Source organism: Chionomys nivalis, chromosome 26, assembly GCF_950005125.1.
Source record: "Chionomys nivalis chromosome 26, mChiNiv1.1, whole genome shotgun sequence".
Classification (NCBI taxonomy): domain Eukaryota; kingdom Metazoa; phylum Chordata; class Mammalia; order Rodentia; family Cricetidae; genus Chionomys; species Chionomys nivalis.
The window spans coordinates 11467793-11486440 of NC_080111.1; the positions used below are offsets into that span (position 1 = coordinate 11467793).

General features: G+C 42.0%; 1 protein-coding gene across 3 annotated transcripts in view; it reads left to right on the forward strand.

The window, feature by feature from the left end:
• Positions 1–18648, forward strand: part of Ptprm (protein tyrosine phosphatase receptor type M) — a 698790-nt gene that overhangs the window by 393317 nt on the left and 286825 nt on the right. For all 3 annotated transcript variants that reach the window (XM_057758864.1, XM_057758862.1, XM_057758863.1), the window contains exons 8-9: positions 7881–8189; positions 12166–12275. In XM_057758864.1, coding sequence (XP_057614847.1) covers positions 7881–8189; positions 12166–12275 — 419 coding nt within the window. The remainder of the gene's footprint in view (positions 1–7880; positions 8190–12165; positions 12276–18648) is intronic.

The following is an 18648-nucleotide window of genomic DNA, read 5'->3' on the forward strand; positions in this document are numbered from 1 at the left end:
AGGTCATTGGTTAATTAATAAAGAAACTGCTTGGCCCTCATAGGTTACAACGTAAGTGGGTGGAGTAAACAGAACAGAATGCTGGGAGGAAGAGGAAGTGAGCTGAGATGCCAATGCAGCTGCTCCCTAGGGCAGACGCAATGGAGCTCCGACCCAGGATGGACATAGGCTAGAATCTTCCCGGTAAGCGCACCTTGGGGTGCTACACAGATTATTAGAAATGGGCTAAATTAATACGTGAGAATTAGCCAAGAAGAGGCTAGATATAATGGGCCAAGCAGTGTTTAAAAGAATACAGTTTGTGTGTTGTTATTTTGGGGCATAAGCTAGCCAGGCGGCCAGGAGCTGGGTGACAGGAATGCAGCCCCACAGCAGCTCCCCATAACAATCTAGTCTTTGCCTTGCTCCTGCCTTAGGGTATCTGTTTTATTGTATTGGGTATGCTTATGCTAATTCCCTTCTGTGTATTTTCAGTTTTAAAAAAATTGCATCGTACTTGTCTCTGGGGGGCTTGCATTTTATTTATTTAGTACTCTGTGGTGTCGGATTCATGTTTGCTTCACTTGTCTGCTGGTCTCTGGAGCAGCCTATGCCCGAGCACTTTATATCATTCGTCCCTGTAGTAAAGGAAAAGAAACTTTAAATTTCTGTTTGTTATTAATATGTCCAAATGCAGAGAAGTGGGATAGGAATCTCATATTTGGTCACCTTGCTGAACCTTGGCTGCTTGTTGTAATTTGTAGAGCCCATATGTGCACTAAAACACACACAACACTACGTGTATATTGTGTAGTCCTACAGAAGCAAAGTTGCCTTTTATCCTCCTTCATTCCTATGCCTTCTACTATTTACTGAGTGGTATCACAGGGAAGCATAGCATATAAACAGTGGGCTCTTCAGCTTGCATTGCAGCCCAACTCATTAATACAAAGAAAAATGCTTGCTCATCATGGTTGGGAAAGTACAATTTTTTCTTAATTTTCTAAAACCTTTTAAATTATGAACATTTTAACAAATACTCTTTCTGAACCAGTTGAATGGTGTGATGGATTACACTAATAGATTTTTTTAAATGGCGAATCTTTGTAATTACTTTTACCGTGTGCTGTTTCATGTGGTTAAGGACGGATCTGAATATTATGTGTTAATGTCTGTGCTGGAGAATAAAGGGCATTATTCCCACAGTCATTCGCTTATGGTTTGGGTATTAAGATTATCAGTTCCGTGGGGCTGGGAGATGGTTTGTGTTTAAGAGCAGTGGATGCTCCTGCAGGGGATGCAGGTTGGGTTCCCAGTACCCACATGGCTGTTCATGGGGCTCAGGTCATAGAGACTGTCTATAACTTCAATTCCAGTGAATCCCTTTCCTGTCCATGCATGCACATGGTATACCAAAATGTATGCAGGTAAACACTCATGCACATAAAATAAAAAAATGAAATATTTTTTAAAAGATAGTCATTTACTTGAGAGAATCTAACACTGTATTATTATATTCATAAGATTTACCAGTGTTGTGACTTGATGAATCCATACTTTCATCATCATGTACCAACTGTAGTTACTCGGTGTTTCTTTCGGTTAATATTTTCTTTCAATTTTCTGTTTACCTATGGCTGAAATGTATTCTTTGTTAATGAAGCATCAAGATATCAATTTTATATTGATTTTGCACATGTATGAAATTGGCCTTAGACCAGTATAGTATAAGAGGCCACGCCCCAGCAGGCGGGTACCACAAGCTGTAAGACTGACCAGTATTTAGTTTTCTTGTGCGGCTGGGACCCAACGCTTTGTTTTAGACTGCAGAGATGATAGAGGCAGTTGGCTGTTTCAGTTTTCACTTTCTCTTACCCTAGAGTCCCATTATAAAGTATATTGGAGACACACCACTATCCCTACTTATATTAGACTAGCATTTTCCAACTGAGAAGTTACTTCAGGTAAAAGGTATGGCCATCAGAAATTGTAACTGTCATTTTAGGGATGTTATCCATTAATTAATCCAAGTTTGTATTTTATGTTGGAACCTCAAGTTGTAATGGTAATATTTGTACAAATTTTTAAGAATTCTAGATAGCATAGCAAAGAGAGAAGGAAGGTGGACAGAGTATATGTACTTTCTTTTTGGTTCATTTCTTGTGGTTCTCATAGAGCCTAGGCTGTCCTTGAACCCCAGATACATCTGTTTACGGCCTCAGAGTGTGGTATTTCATCCATGAGTCACTACACCCAGCCCATAATGTTTTATTTTATTTCTTTATTTAAAATTATTAACACTTGATTTTAATAGATACAGTACATGCCTAGTTGATTGAATTAGTTCATGTATTGCAATGTGCTTTAAAGGCTTCTTTCTTAAATTTTTAAAAACTTTATTTAAAAATCACGAAGGAGCCAGGCAGTGGTGGCGCACACCTTTAATCCCAGCACTCAGGAGGCAGAGGCAGGCAGATCTCTGTGAGTTTGAGGTCAACCTGGTCTACAAGAGCTAGTTCCCACAGGACAGGCTCCAAAGCTACAGAGAAACCCTTTCTCACAAAAACAGAAACAAACACAGAGGAAGACTTTATGTTTAAAAGAAAAACTTCTTCCAACTGTACAGTTTTATTTGGGCAGAATAAAATCTGGTGAATATTGTAACATGATTAATAAAACCAGAGACAGAAATTGGGGTTTATCCTGAAGGTCAGAAAAGCAAAACAACCGGCCACTGGTTCTTACCTCAGTCTGAAATGGCAGTCCTGCCTCCAGGAATCTCAGAATGAGACTGTGAGTGAGAACTGTCTCTAGTGCTGGGATTAAAGGCCTGCACCACTACAACCCTGTTTCTATGGCAAACTAGTGTGGCTACTGAGATTAAAGGTGCGTGTCACCACTGTCTGGTCTGTAAGGCTGGCCAGTGGGGCTGTTGCACTCTCTGAACTTCACATATTTTTCAAAGACTTCATTTCAGGAACATGTCTTCTTGCTGTTGCTTTATTTTGTTGTCCACTTTGGGGGACTTGATTGTGCTATGCAGTGCAGGCTGACCCTGAGCGGAGGCTATTCTGCCTCAACCCCACAGGTGCCCTCAGGGTTCCGGTTATGCTGAACTGTAGCAGGTTTTAATGTAGCATCTATAAATAAAATCTACCTGAAAAGGTTGGGCTGGATATAAGTATAAAACAAGCTTGGGAGCACCAAGTTGCTCCCAGGCTTACAGATGTCTGTCGGGGAACGTAAAGTTAATGTATTTCAGAACTTTCAGTTTGGCTGCTAAAGACGCATTTTGAACCTTAAAGTGCTTTGACTGATTCCAGAACCACAGCCATGCCACCTGCAACCTATGCCATGGCCCAGAATCGTGGCTGCTCAGGAATACTGAATCCCTGGTTAGGCCAGAGTACCATGGGGTAATGGGGGCTTTGCTCTGATTTAGCTGAATAGTGGAGGAAATGCAGTGACGGCTCTATTATGTTGGTTCTCTCCTTTGTGAGACTCATAAGCAGAAATAAAAGAGCTGCAGGTCCTAACGGGGCCGCCACCACATCTCGCTGTTATTCCTGGTATTGTAATAGACCCCTGTGTGGTTCGCGGAGAGGTAGGAAAGCGAAACCTGTTAGCGAGAGCGTTGGTTGTAATCTATGTTTTTGATTATCGATGACAGGATCCTAAAATTACACCCAAATATCTCTCACCGGTTCTGAAATTGAGTTTCTGAAAAAGCACTGCAGAAGTAATAGGAGGTAAAGTGCAGAGTTCCCAGAGAAATGAGCTGCGAATTGAGCCTGCAATGGAAATTGATCCTATCAGTCAGCTTCTGCCCTTATTCTGAGAGAAGGGGATGACGGAGCTGGAGGAGGGTGGCTGATTAAATAGAAGACTAAGAGCTGGAGGCTAGAACTGGGCCTGTTGGTCCCTTGGGTCAGGAATGTAACTGTCAGGCCTCTCTGCTGGAAGCCTGGCTCAATCTGGCAGAAAGGGAAAAAAAAGAAAAATGCCCTGGGCCAGAGTGGGAGTCACTGGAGTTTCCTGACTAAGTTTCCTGCGGTGGCCGCCTTCGTGCTCCCCAGGGGCGCTATTCTAGCGGCTCCTCGTGAGCCAGGGATCTCATGGTAGACCAGTTGGCCTCATGATTCACACCAATGGAGCTTATCCTGATGCCCTTCTTGAGAAGTCAGGGTGTGTCCGTGTGTCCTGAGGGTGTGAGTGCAACCAGAAATGGGCTCAGAATCGATTCCCATTCTCAGCCCCGTCTTTGGGATCTGTGAGGAATGAGGAGCAAATACCCGGTAACTACTAGTCTTGTGTATAAAGTTTATTGGCCTGTTAGCTAACTAGAAGAGATCTATATTGCTCCCATAGAATAGCACTAATGGCATGCTGGGGGAACTTGGTGGGCGAGGTGATGTGTGTATTGTACTCTTAGGGATGCAGTGTATGTTCCAATTAGCCCTGCCGAGGCCCCACATTTCTGGTTATGGAGTTGCTCCTGTGTGATCTTGTTTCTACAACGATGCCCTTCAGAGGCTTGAGTGATCATCAGTGTAACTCACTGGCGTCCGTGTCCCCCTGGAATGGCGTGTTCACAGTTAGCAAATATTTCTGCAGAAACTTTGAAGCTGAAGCTATCGTAAAAGGCTCACTTAAGATGATGCAAGCCTTTTAGAGCCATTGCTGTTTCAGATGAAATTTTGCAGGCTGGAAGACGAAAAGAGAAAGAGTGTTCCTTGGGGTGAATTGTGAAAGGCTTAGCACTGGGTTTGATTAAGCCACAGTATCATGAAAGAGAGACAGCTGTCCCAGGTATGTGGCAGCACAGGGGATACCTTACATTCTGGGGTGTAGCACGATTAATGAAAACCCAGAGACTGGTACTGGGTTTCAACCTGAAGGTCAGATAAGCAAAGCAGCCAGCCACTGGCTCGTACCTCTACCTCAGTCCAAAATGGTGATCCTGCCTCCAGGAATCTTCAGAATGAGACTGACTGAGAGCTGTCTCCCCCCATTTTTTATTCCTCTCTGGAGCTGGGATTAAAGGCGTGCACCACTACCACCCAGTTTCTATGGCAAATTAGTGTGACTACCCCTACCTGGTCTGTAAGGCTGACCAGTGGGGCTGTTGTACTCTCTAAACTTCAGGCAAACTTTATTTATTAAAATACAAATGAAATATTGCTACACTTGGGGTGTAGCTGTCTTTTAACATTTGTTGTTGATGTTCATGTTTGGGTTGATTTTTTTTTTTTTTTGGAGATTGCCATCAGAACCTCATATGTGTATGCTTGACTCCACTCACAGCTGCTGCCGTGTTAGTATTTTGTTTGGTTGGTTGTTTTTTGTTTTGTTTTTGTTTGGTTTTGTTTTGTTTTTGTCAGATTAACTACAGTGCTCACTTAACTTTGCCTCTGGGCCCTAGCAAGAGAAAACACCAAAGTATCCACCAGCAGTAGACAATTCTGTCATTAATTTGTTGATTCAAATTCTGTATCCAGCTTTTAACAAGTAGGACAAGTGGCCAGGAAATAGAGTCAAAATGACTTTTATAATGAGGCCTTGTTGATATGATCCATAGCTACCTCTGTTGGCATTGACCTTGCCACATTGCTATCAACATTTCTGTAGAGACAACAGAGCTGCTTACCATTGACAGAAGCCTACAGAGAGTGCCCAAGGAAATAGATGTGTCATGACTTCTGATAGATTTGACCCTCCATAAGCTGAAACTTCACTGAGAATCCATCCAACCTGCTAATAAACACATACGTTAGCAACAGCATCCTATGGAGTATCTGTGGGATCCCATTCTGGTCAATGAGCTGACTGGGAGCTTTGCTTGGTTGTTCTGCAGGTACCATAGGAAAGGACCAAATTTCCAAATGCAGTTTCTCTATAATGTGTGTCTGCTTTTGTTTCAATGTGAAATTTAAAAAAAAAAAAATGTAAGAGCAGAGTTCTTTTTAAAAACATTTTTATTGGTTTTTTTGTTTTGTTTTGTTTTATTTATTTATTTTTAGGATTTCATGCCAGGCATTCTGCGTTTTGATCATATTGACTCCTTCCTTCAACTCCTTCCAGATCCACTCCTACTCCCCACGTCCTCCCAACTTCATATCCTCTTTTCTGTTATTTTTAAATAGCAATAACAATATTTTCATAACTGAAGCCCATCTCTTTTTCTCCTATATTTCTAGGTGTTGGTCCTCTCTGGAGTGTGGTAGAGACATCCCTAGTCAGGGACAGTCCATTCTGTGTAAATGCTTGTGTACAATGGCCTTTGCAGTTGATTAATCTGGAACTTGAGGATGCTAGACAGACCCAGCTTCTGCATCCAGGAGTTGGGTCCATACACCTATCTGTTAATTATGGCTCTCATGACAGTATGGTTTTAAGTACTTGGTCATGGAGATGTTCAATTTCTGCCAGTGTACCTGTTTCCTTGGCAGATGAATGAAAAGCTTGAAACTTCATTTTGCCTCGGAGGAATTCCAAAGGGTGCTAACAGAGAAAAAGGAAGCATGCGTTCTGTGAAAACTTCACCACAGACGACAAAAACACTTAACCTTGTAGTCCTGAGGCCTTGTGCAAACATGTAGTTTCTTGGGAAAGGCATAGTGTATCCTGTACATAATAGCTTTCCATTGAAGGCAAGCTAGAACGACAGTGCTTGCCTAATGTCTGGACAGTCAGTCAGTGCCGTGTTGAAAACCTTGGGGAAGCACGTTAGGACTGTCCTGTGGAGATGTGATTATGTAGGAAGACAATGGAGAGATGCCTCCTGATCTGTAAGAGATGTTGGCTTTCCTGCAAGTTTTCATAAACATTTGAGTAATGAAACATTACATAAAGTGCAGCATTTCCGTTACATAATAAAACTTTGCCAACCTAGAAGAAGCCTTGCTGTTATTTCTAAGTCCCATATTTATGATATTTTCTGAACATCTGTAATTTTAAAAAGTTGCTTTATAAGTCCCCTAATTGAAATTTAAAAAATAGTTCATCCATAAGGAATATTCCATAAGAATGCCACTCGGTATTACCAGGGGCCATGTTGGTCTTCTTGTCCTTGGTCCCTAAGTTCCATCGAGAAAGCATCATGAGATCGCTGTTAGAAACAGATGCACCGGAGGCAGAAGCCCTTGGAAGTTAAAAGCGATCTGCAGACATAAGGCAGACACATTTCTGGTTTGTTCCGGTGAGGATGGTTTTGTCGCGTATAGCTGATCAGGAGACTGTGCACTGGCCTCTTCTGCCACAGATTAGGAAGTAAAAGGGGAGTTGTCTTCCTAGCACCCCATCACAACACAAAACACATGGGATTGCTGTTGTACATCACAATCGTCTTCCATCACATTGAGAAAGCATTACTAACGTGAGTGTCATTTCCTCGTCCCATCAGAATCTTAGCGCCGCAGTCTGGCCTTGACTCGGCCACAGAACCGAGATTTGTGCTTTGGGAATGGAAGCATCCAGTCCACAGAATTGTTTTAAGTGCCTGGTGAATCCTAACTATCATTTCTTAAGTTTCTGTTTTCTTTATCAATTGTCATTCTCTTGAATTCACTATGGCAACCACGCTTAAGGAAAATAAAATTTGAAATTATCAATGAACCGTGGCTGCAGCAGATTCTAGCTTGGCAGAGCATTCTAGCTTGGTCTTTGCCTAACCCTGAAAGGGCCACCCTTGCAACATGGCAGGGCTCATAGTATGTTCAATAATGGGTATATGGTTTGTCTAAGTGCCATCATTTCCAAAGCAAGCTTACTCTTTTTCTGTCTGTTTTAACTCATATTATTCAAAACACATGTATTTCTTGCATGTGTTTGAAGTTTCTAGGTTGCACAGGCTCCACTTTATTAATCCTTTTCCTGTGTGTTTTTCTTCTTTTTCAAACTAGATCCCATGCGTGGCCCAAGAAAACTGGAAGTTGTCGAAGTCAAGTCTCGGCAAATCACCATCCGCTGGGAGCCATTTGGATACAATGTAACTCGTTGCCATAGTTACAACCTCACGGTACACTACTGTTACCAGGTGGGAGGACAGGAGCAGGTGCGAGAGGAAGTGAGCTGGGATACGGATAACTCCCACCCCCAGCATACCATCACCAACCTGTCCCCGTACACCAACGTCAGCGTCAAGCTCATCCTCATGAACCCCGAGGGCCGCAAGGAGAGTCAGGAACTCATCGTGCAGACGGACGAAGACCGTGAGTGCTTTCAAGTGATATGTCTATGTGGAATATGTCCTCTCAGAATGACTTCTGTGTCTTGGAATTTAGAGCTGTATGTTGAAACAAGGTGGAAGGAAGGACTACTTTATGGAGCTTAATGTCATGAGCCCTCACTCTGAAGCACTGATTAGAAGAAACAGAGGGAGGCTTATCGTTTTTCTATCATTCTGTTTGGCACAATATCACACATGCATGCATCATCTCCCACATCCCTGTCACCCTGTCCACCCTCCCGTCTCTCACGGTTCTCCCCCTTACATCGATCTCAGTTTGTTTTATTCCATGACCCACTGAGATCAACCAAGGCAATTTGTGTGACCTTGTGTGTAGACCATTAGAGTCTGGTGGGCTCAGCTCTGGACACACAACTGAAGACAACAGTTTCCCCCTCTACAAGAGTCTTTCATTCTGATAGTGTGCACAACCCTATGTCCCTTCTGCCTTTTTTGACTGATTATTGATAGAGCTAGTCCTGTGTGGTTTTGGGTGGGTCTGGTATAGATAACTGTGAGGAGGATGCTATTGTGGGACCCCCTCACCCTATCCTTCAGCTCACACACTTCCTGACCCTTCTGGAATCTTCCCCGAGCTTCCGAGGAGGTGGCATGCGTTTCTAATTAGGGCTGGGCCCAGAGCAAGTGCTTGCTCTCCAGAGCTTACCAGTCATGTGGCATTTATCTATATGGAGATTCTGTAGTATTCTCAGTAGTTCTTGGCATTTTTATTACCACGTTGGAAGGAGAAGTTAACGAGCTTTTCTGTTACATCGGTTCCGCAGACTGCTCTCCGACTATCTTTACATGACATTCGTTCTCATCCTTCCAGTCAGTGGCAGCAGAGACTCATAACGGAAGTCCCACCTGTAAGCACCTATGATCACATGACTGTGGTGCGGCCCAAGGGCCTCCCTGATGTCTGGCTCTTTCCACCTTTTTTCTACAGTGTTCCTTGAACTGTAGAGAGGGCACAATAAGTCTCTGTTTATATGTTGTAACATATTATATATTTCCACTCATTTTTGTGTAAACTATATAAACCATCTTTATGAGTAAACCATTGTTTTCCATCTGTAGCAATATGCATGCTCCAGAAGCATCCAAAACTGCAGAGTCAGCCCTTACATGAAGTAAGAGAGCGTTAGTGGTAAACGTGTGATTTCTGCTTTAGGGAGCCCTGTTGTTGAGTCAACAGGAAATGGTGCAGCCAGTTCATCTGTTTCACCAACTAGATCTGAGTGGCAGGGATAAGGCAGTGCCCAACTGCATTGGAGTTTCAGTGAGAACTAAGTTGGGAATTCCTTGGAATCCTGTCAGAACGTCAGACTTGCTGATTTGGAATGTTTGTTTGTTTAAATTATCTTACTAGTCTCAGGAATTCAGCTTTGTGGTATTTGCAAATTAAAAACCTATTGTTTAGTAGCTCAGCCGCATTCTGCTAATTAGAAAAGAACTATTATTGCAAATTACATTTTCTCAATAACCAGCCACACAAAAACTTACTTCAAAGAAGATAAGGGGAAGAAAAACAAATAGAGCAATTGTCAGACAATACCAAGTCTGAAGAGGAAAGCAACAGTTCTTGTGACTCTACTTTATCAACATCACTTGGTTCTGGAAGCACATGTTCACTGAAATGGTTTCATCAGGAATGTATGGAAATTTTCTTTTGGTTTGATCCCCATTAGAAGTATAGGTGTTATGGTTACTTCACTAAAATCCTGACTCCTAGAACATCTAAAAGAAAGTCTTTAACCTAAGTTCATGAGACGTTTTATTTTTTCTGGTCTGACTTCTGGATTAAAGCAAAGCAAAACAAAACAAAACCCAAACCAACTCTGTTTTTTTCTGTTAAAAGCCTTAACTTTTTTTTTTGATGAGTCCACTTAAAGAATTCCTTTTTATTACTTCATTTATTTATTTTTGCAAGTATCTTTGAGGCTCTATGTGTGGACTCATGTATGCCACAGTGTGCATGTGGATTTCAGATGAAAACTGGCAGGAGCTGGTTTTGTTGTTCTTCTGCATAAGTCCCTAGTGTGGCGCTCAGGCCACCAGGTTGGTGGAAGGCGCTTTCATCTACCCAGTCTCTTCCCAGCCTCACTGCATCGTCAGTTACCCTGTCCCTTCTAAGACATTTTCAAAGTTTGCTTTTTTTTTTTTCTTAAATCAAGTTGACCTTCAAATCAACATACTTTAAATATATCCCATTCAAAGTTAGGTTGATTTCTTCTGTTTCCTTTCTTCATTCTTGAACCTACATAACTATTTTGAAATGTAATAAAGCATCCACCCATTCAGCCATGCTGATGCTGAGAAAAGGGTGATGTCATAGGAAACACGCTGGAGACAAACAAGACAGGATTGGTAGCATCCTCTCAGACTTGAACCAGCTGCAGCCTGGTTCACCTTCTGGTTGTGATGAGCGTTCTGGGCCCAGAGTCTAGAATTGTACTTCCTGGGAACTTGCCAATATCCCTACTTCTTAACACTGTGTGTTCCTTTGTTTCGACATAAGGTTTTATTAATTTCTTCAGCCCAGAATGAATGATTACTTCCATATTATATATTACTCAGATGCTATACATTAGAAATTGACTTAAATCCAACATCATTTTAGAAATGAAGCAAGTGAAATCCAAGCAGGAGCAGCAGCTGTCTAAGCTGCATAATTTTAATTATTGGAGAGTCTTAAATAGCAGCCATCCCACCCCGTGTACATCAGCAAAGAGCTTTTCTGTTGAATACCTGGCTCCATTTGGATAAAATACAAAAGCTCTCACTCTACCAATAAGCGTGCCTTCAAAAATAAAAACGAGTTTAAAATTTGAAATCCTTCACTTCCTTTAGAAATTCCAGGCACCCGTCCAGTCCGAGACAGACGTGGTGACAATTAAAAAGCTATTCATATCCTCACACAGCCTAAAATCTCCAGCCTCCTTTTGAAAATCTTTATTGAAATGTTTATCCATGCATGTGTTGAGGAACATTAGGGGACTTCCAGTTAAGAATAATGCTGCTGTGAATATTTTATACAGTGTTCTGAGCCGGCCTGTTCTCAGTTATCTTGAGTAATCAGTAGATATATTAGATGATGGATGGATGGATGGATGGATGGATGGATGGATGGATGGATGGATAAATGGATGGATGGATGGAACAAATGAAGGATGGATAGGTAAATAGACAGAGAGATAGATGATAGATAGATAGATAGATAGATAGATAGATAGATAGATAGATAGAGACAGGCAGATGATAGATAGGTGAAGATAGATAGAAAGATAGACAGATGATAGATAGATAGATAGATAGATAGATAGATAGATAGATAGATAGATAGATAGATAGGACAGATAGTGGAAAGGGTCACATTGTGTATCTTTGTATACTGACTAATTTGAAGAACTGTCATGTGATTGCCAAAGTTACTGTATGATTTCACATTTACCCAGTACTACATTTGGGTTAGAATGTGGTTTTGATTGGCAGTTTTCAGCCAGCTAATGATACTGAGGATCTTTTCATGTGTAACTCTGGCTGGTTCTAAATCTTCTATCCTCCTGCCTCATCCTGTCCAGTGCTTGGTTTACAGGTCTGTGTCAACATTCTCATTCTTTACTTCTTTACAAGATAGTACAACCACCCACTATTCTGACCAGCACTACTTGGAAACCCTCATGACCTCCTTCCTTACTTCTGAAAAACTGGAAAACAGTTTGTACAAAGGAAAATACTGAATTTCATGTAATTGGCTTACTTAAACCTTATAGGAAAAAATAATTAAATCATTTTACAAGAACAGTGTAGTTAAAATGACTTTAGATTCCAGATGGTGAAGGGAAATGCAAATGTTATCTATAGACCGTTAGGGTCCGCAGCCTCTGTTAACAGTGAAGATCTCCTTGGGGGAGTTGGTGTGTGACCCACACGTTCATCTCTCGTGTCCTCTTTAGTCCCAGGTGCTGTCCCCACTGAATCCATCCAAGGAAGTACCTTTGAGGAGAAGATATTTCTTCAGTGGAGGGAGCCAACACAAACATACGGAGTCATCACATTATATGAGGTACTTACATATCTGTTGGTGATTTCCTTTTTAAGTGTAATGTCTTGTGGTGGTGTAAGCTCTCTGGCATTTTAAAAATATAATTTCATCTTTCTTTGAAGAGTTTGATGTTTTCTATAGTCATAATTATTGTTATATAGAAACAAAAGATTCAAAATGAGCTTTTCAACTATGTGTAATTTCAAGATTCATTTTTAAAATAAGTTGGATCATTGTGTATTGTGTGTTGTATATTAAGACACAGCATAGCATTTTTAAAAATCACTTTTACTGAAAGTAATAAATATTTTGAAACCTGCATTGATTAGGAAGCAATCAGTGAGTCACTTTATTTCCTAGCTATGAACTATTTATCCATTGATTGTAAAACAACGCTGATTATCCAATTAGAAAAGTCAGTAAAGAATTGTCTCCATAGTAACCATGGAATAATCTTTTTGGGGTTCCTTCCGATCAGTGTACATCCCTTAGACTTCATTGACACCATTTTTGTCTGCTGAGGCAAATCAAATAGTTGAGTGATAGTGGCAAGAGAGAATTTGATAAATTGTTCTAGAAAAAAATAATCACAATAATGGGATGACAGCCATCTTCACGTCACTGTAAGCATCGTTTCATTGTGCCTGTTGTCATAGAAACATGCAGGTACTTTTTTTTTAGCTAGCATTTGTTTGAATGCAAATTCAACAAAATTATATATTGCAAGATTTCTAAAAATTCTGGCCAATCTGTATACGGCTCTGCCTGAGCACCTCTCAGCGACACTGACAGGAGCCTGAGCCCTGTCAGGAGCTGTCAGTCACAATCACCACCAGCCCATTCTCTGACCCCATAGACTCACACCGATGCTTCCCACGTCTTCCAAAAATTGGTACTGAAGTGCAAAACCAGTAATAACACTAATGATAATAATCATTGAAATCAAAGTGAAGAAAGCTAAGCGAAAAGTGTTGCTTTTAGTGTCTGGTTTATTACGGAAACATAAAGCTATGGAAAGCCGTGGCTCAGCTTCTACAGAGGTGTTTTATTGTCAAGTCAAGAAGAGTCAATTTTCCTCCATGATAAAAATATTTCATATTTTGGGCACTCTACCTATATTTTGGATATGGATTTTGTAGATTCCAATCTAAGAATAACAGGGATTTTTACTGGAAAAGCTAGTTTTTGAAGTTCATTTTAAGACCCTGCCTGCCTGCCTGCCTGCCTGCCCGCCCGCCTGCCCACCTGCCCGCCTTCCTGCCTGCCCGCCCGCCCGCCCGCCCGCCCGCCTTCCTGCCTGCCTGCCTGCCTGCCTGCCTGCCCGCCTGCCCGCCTTCCTGCCTGCCTGCCTGCCTGCCTGCCTGCCCGTCCCCAAAGCCATGGGCTGCTACAAGGCAAACAGAAACTAATAGCAAGATTCTTCCTCTCTAATCCCACCAGACATTTATCTTTGTGTGATAAGTAACTTCAGCATGAAAACAACAGGGGAAATGATCATTCAAAAGAAGACCCCATTAATCTCTCTGATTCGGTAGCCAGGCTGTCCCAGGCTGAGCGCTGATCTGAATGCAGCTACTGTGCGGATGTGTGGATCTGACATAAATCAAGGTGCTAGCAACCAGCACTTTGCAAGTAGAGCAGGTTGGCTCATTTTTCTGCAAATCCAAGGGGGAAGTGTCAAATATTTGAATTGGGTCTAAATGACTAAATGTTTTCTGGGTACCAAAGCACTCTCTCTCATCCCTACCTAGTTTCTACATATAGGAAGCAGAGTTGTCCCAGGCTCCTCAAAGCAGGCCTTTGCTGGCATTCCAGAAGGGGCTCTTCCTTTCCTGAGAGCTCAGTGCTCCAGAGTCTTGGTCCACTTGCCTTATGGGAGTACACAGTCTCCTGCTGGACCAGATGATCAGCGCAGAGCAGCCTGTGTCCCCTCTCAGGAGCAGAGGCTTATGAAACAGATGTCACGCTTAGAAAACTGAGCAGTTGCCCGTAGAGAAGCGGGGACTGTCAGAACAGCGACTGTGGCATTTTTGAGTATAAGTAAGTGGCTGCCGTAGTAAGAAGTGTCCTCCCTGAAGATGTTAACGTACTCAGATGATTTGGGAATAAAAATGAAATAGATGGGCTGCTATAGCTATCAATGCATGTGCTGGGATTTGATGACTTTGGAGTTGTCTTTTGTATCTTCTGAGAATGCACAAAGCATTGATGTCTGAAAAGTGCTGACCGCTTCATGTGTTTTCTGACCCTGACTGCAGTGCACATCCCCCATCCTTCTGCTCCACTCGAGCGCCCACCCTCATCCCTTCACAAGCTTGCCTTCCCTTTCTGTTTCCCTTGTCATCGTTCTGATCTAGTCCTTCTCAAAACCATGTCTCACGTTAGCCATTTCTTTTTGTCAATTATCTTCTGAAAATCCAGGTCTGGTAAGTATGTCCGTCCTCCATGGCTATCCTGTCTCATTGTGAATGCCGTGTTGTCCTCCTGCTGAACCTCTTGAGGGTACAAGTGCCCAAAATAGAATAAGCAGCTTCGTGTTTCTTCAAGACTTAGCCACTGTTAGAACGGGATGCAAGTCCAAATTTTTATAATGTAGAAACTACAGTACATTATCTCTTTAGATGAATACTATTTAATGTTAGCAAAAGCATGCTCTGTTACAGTTACACAGACCCTGTGAGGTCACCAGTTTACATAACACAAAAGTAAACACAAGACATCATCATGTTTGATATGTAAAGTTAATCTCATAAGAATGCTCTAAGAAAAAATTAGAGGAATTTTTGTATTACATCTTTCCAAACATGGCAAAAGAGCCATGGAAGACATATGAAAAAGATCAATGGGTTTTGTTTGCACAAGGCTTTAAACTACATGATGATGAAAGGCATGAAAAAAGTCTATCAACAGAACACTTGGAGTGATTGTTTCAACACCCATGGCAGCACATGGGCTGATGGCTGTGATATATACAAACTTGATACAGATTAATAAGCATAATACGAAGATCCCAGCAGGAGGAGGGGAACAGCGAGTGAGAGGACCCAAATCAGGAAGAACTCCAACTGACCTAGAAGTGTGTGATAGTGTATCTACTCCATTTAAATAATAAATAGGAAATACATTTGTCTAATTTCATATACTCCCCATTGAACATTACATTTATCTGATTTTGTATGATTTCTATAATGTATAATTTGACCAGTGGCATGGAGAAATGTGTAGATACATAGACTCTTGGTGGGAAGTATATGTTGCCTCTTCTGTAGGCAAGTTGAGACTACCCACAACAATTTAAAGATTGCCTGTTGAACCTATTCTAAAGGTCTCAACTCCCAAATGTATAACATAAGGTACCGCATCTCACTTATTTTATTTCCCAGTTGTCTTTAGTTCATTCTAGACCTATAACCAAGAGAATTACACATCTAGAGGTTTGTATTCAATATGTATAAACCGTGGAAGAAGCCAAAATCCACAAAATGAAACTCATGTTCTCTGCTAGAAGCAGCTGTCCCATCACCAACTGTGAAAAGCATTAAATCAATGCCAAACCCAAACTTTCAGCTTTATGTGTGACTCACACAGGAAGTTAATTTGACTCAGAGTAAAACAGAATGGTCCTAGGTTGCCTGCTGATGGGGATATTTGTATGTTAAGGGTTGAAACATCTCAAGATCATGAGCCTGGCTAACCGAGTACACTTAGTCACCATTGTCTGAAGTTGGTAGCCTTGAAGAAGAGGTGGAAATACAGGGGCTGCGTTAGTTTATCTTCAATGTTCAATCTCTGGTCAAGCTGTAACTGTAACAATGCTTTCAGAATAAATGTAAGTACAAAAGGATTCAAAGTGAAGCAACCTTCCCACTTTTTCTTTGGTAACTACTTCTAGGTGGCTCAGTGGTTAAGAGTACTGCTTTTTCTTCCAGAGTACCTGAGTTCAATTCCTAGCACCCACATGGTGGCTCATAACCCTCTGGAGCTCCCATCCCAGAAGTGATTCCCTCTCTGGACTCTGGGAACTGCATGCATGTGGAACATGCATGTGTAATCAAACACTCATGTCATACACATAAAAATAAACAAACTCTCCAAAAATAAAACCAAGGGAGCTGCAGCTGCCTCTGGATTTCACCCCAGTTATTATTATTATTAATATTTCTTCTTGCATCATTTTCTTCTCGGATTTGACGGGCCATGGTCCTCTGTGGTTTTTTTATTTCCTCTAAGAGCCTTCTGAAATTTTCACACCACTCTACGCTGCTCATGTGCCTCTGCCCTCCTGCGGCACGCGTCCAACCCCTCCTGTAGTATCCTTCTGCTGTTCTTTCGGTATTTCCTTCAAATACTGTAGTTGCTCCTGAAGTCCCTTGGCCCTTCTCACCCCTGAAATCAAATTTAATTATCCATTCCTTTGTGTTCACAGAGTAAATTGCTCAGACCCCAATTAAAGACCTATATTTTATGCTGGCTGCAATTACATCAACTCAAACTCCCTAGAAGGTTTCGGCCCCCTAAAAGGCTATTGCAATTTGGCTCTCTATGAAACTGGCACTGGAGAGTTGGAGACTTTAAGGGGAGAAGGGGGAAGATAATTTTAGAAGATTCCAGGCACTTAGCTGCAATCAGAAATCATCCGGTGTAAGCAAGTACTCAACGCATCTCGCCATTTCAACACCTTCCGTACCACCGCTTTATTCAGGTGCCACTTTGCTCTTGTCTAGGGGCATCCCGGAAAATTACTGGCACCCACCAGAGGGCAATCGGTATTCTTTATAGCGGCTTCATTCAAACATCTTCTGCCCTCAGCCCGCAGTGTAGTACCGATGTAAAAGATTCCCCTACACGTTTCTTCTGGAAGCCTTCCCTCTGCTTTTTCTACTGCCTGGTTCCTGTTAGACCCTTAATAAGTCCTTATTGAATGACTAGCTGAAAATGTGAAATGCCAGAAGGGAGTACTGAGTTCTGTTCTGAGCCCAGTAGGATACTATGGTGGTTCAACAATGGTGCTCAGGCCAACAGCTGCTCGCTGCTTGCAACCTCCGTGGCAGGAGGCAGTTATGGAGTTGGCCACCTTCTATTCCTGGGAGCTTTGTCATTTCCGACATTTGGAGTATGGGAGCTATGGGCTTTCTGACATTTAATGCATATTTTTGTTTTTAGGGGTAGATAAGAGAACTCATAGTTCTTTTATGCATTTTGTATGAATTACTATTTACTTGTATTTTATAAGAAAAGAGGACCAGGGTCTGTAATTTTTACCAAATTATTAAAGGGTTAAAGCACAGTTATAAATATCTATGTGATTCAGGCTGGGGCTACCTGGCGGTGGGCACTGAGCCCCTCGGTGAAGCCTTTGCTTAGTATATGTTGCTGGATCCAGGCCCCTGCATGAACGCTCACATGTTCTTGGGCACAGCTCTGTGCTCCTCTGTCCTCTCTTTTGGAAAATATACCAAGTACCAAATGGCTACAGATCACAGTGGGGCCTGAAAGAAGAATAAGACACCTCTCAATCCTCCAGAAGGGGATATGAGTACAGGAAAGATTCCTCTGTCTCTGACATATTTAAATCATGGTTTAAAACTAAACCGTAGAGTCGCAACATCCATGACTCATTGCCAAGAAGAACTTATGGGCCAGCCTCAGCAGGAGGCTTTGGCTGCTCTGTGGTTGAAAAGCCAGACTTAGGATGCATAACAAATATACAGATTTGCGATGCTGGCCTGAGGCACGGATAGACACAACTGTTACCTGATGTCACCTGGATTCTTATCAGAATCTTCCTCCTCGGTACCGTCTTTATAGCTATTCCTGAATTTCTAGCCCAAGCCTAGACCTCTCTCAGACTCTAGTTCTGTCATACATACATGTCCACATGAATGCTTCAAAGTCTGTGTTCATCCTTAAATGCATCCGTACCCATGCCATCCTCTTTCAACAAGAGATGATCTTTTGAGCAGGGCCCAAATGGGGCAACTCCTCGGCTCCTCCATTCTGCTGGTCCATTGCTGGCTGCTGTCTCCATCTGCTTCCGTAACCATTCTCTTCTCTTGCTGCCTCCCACTCCTACTTTGGTCTGAGAATTTGACTCTATCCCGTCCCCTACACCACAGCTTTAACCACTGGGCTCTACCACACTTTCCAGTGGTTTCTCTGCTCCCTTTATTAACCCCTACAATAAAATTAATGTCCCACCTGCCCATCAATAGGGTATTTTCATTAAACAAATAAGATTGTTTTTTATTTCCACACCCAAAAGTTTCAGTTTCCTCATTGGCTGTATCCAGTCTTTCATCTTGATGTACTGAATCAAGCACAAAGGAGCACATGCCAGCCACTCTCGCCTCCAGAGATCTCACAGGCCGTCTGTCTGTCCATTCCTTGGGTCCTG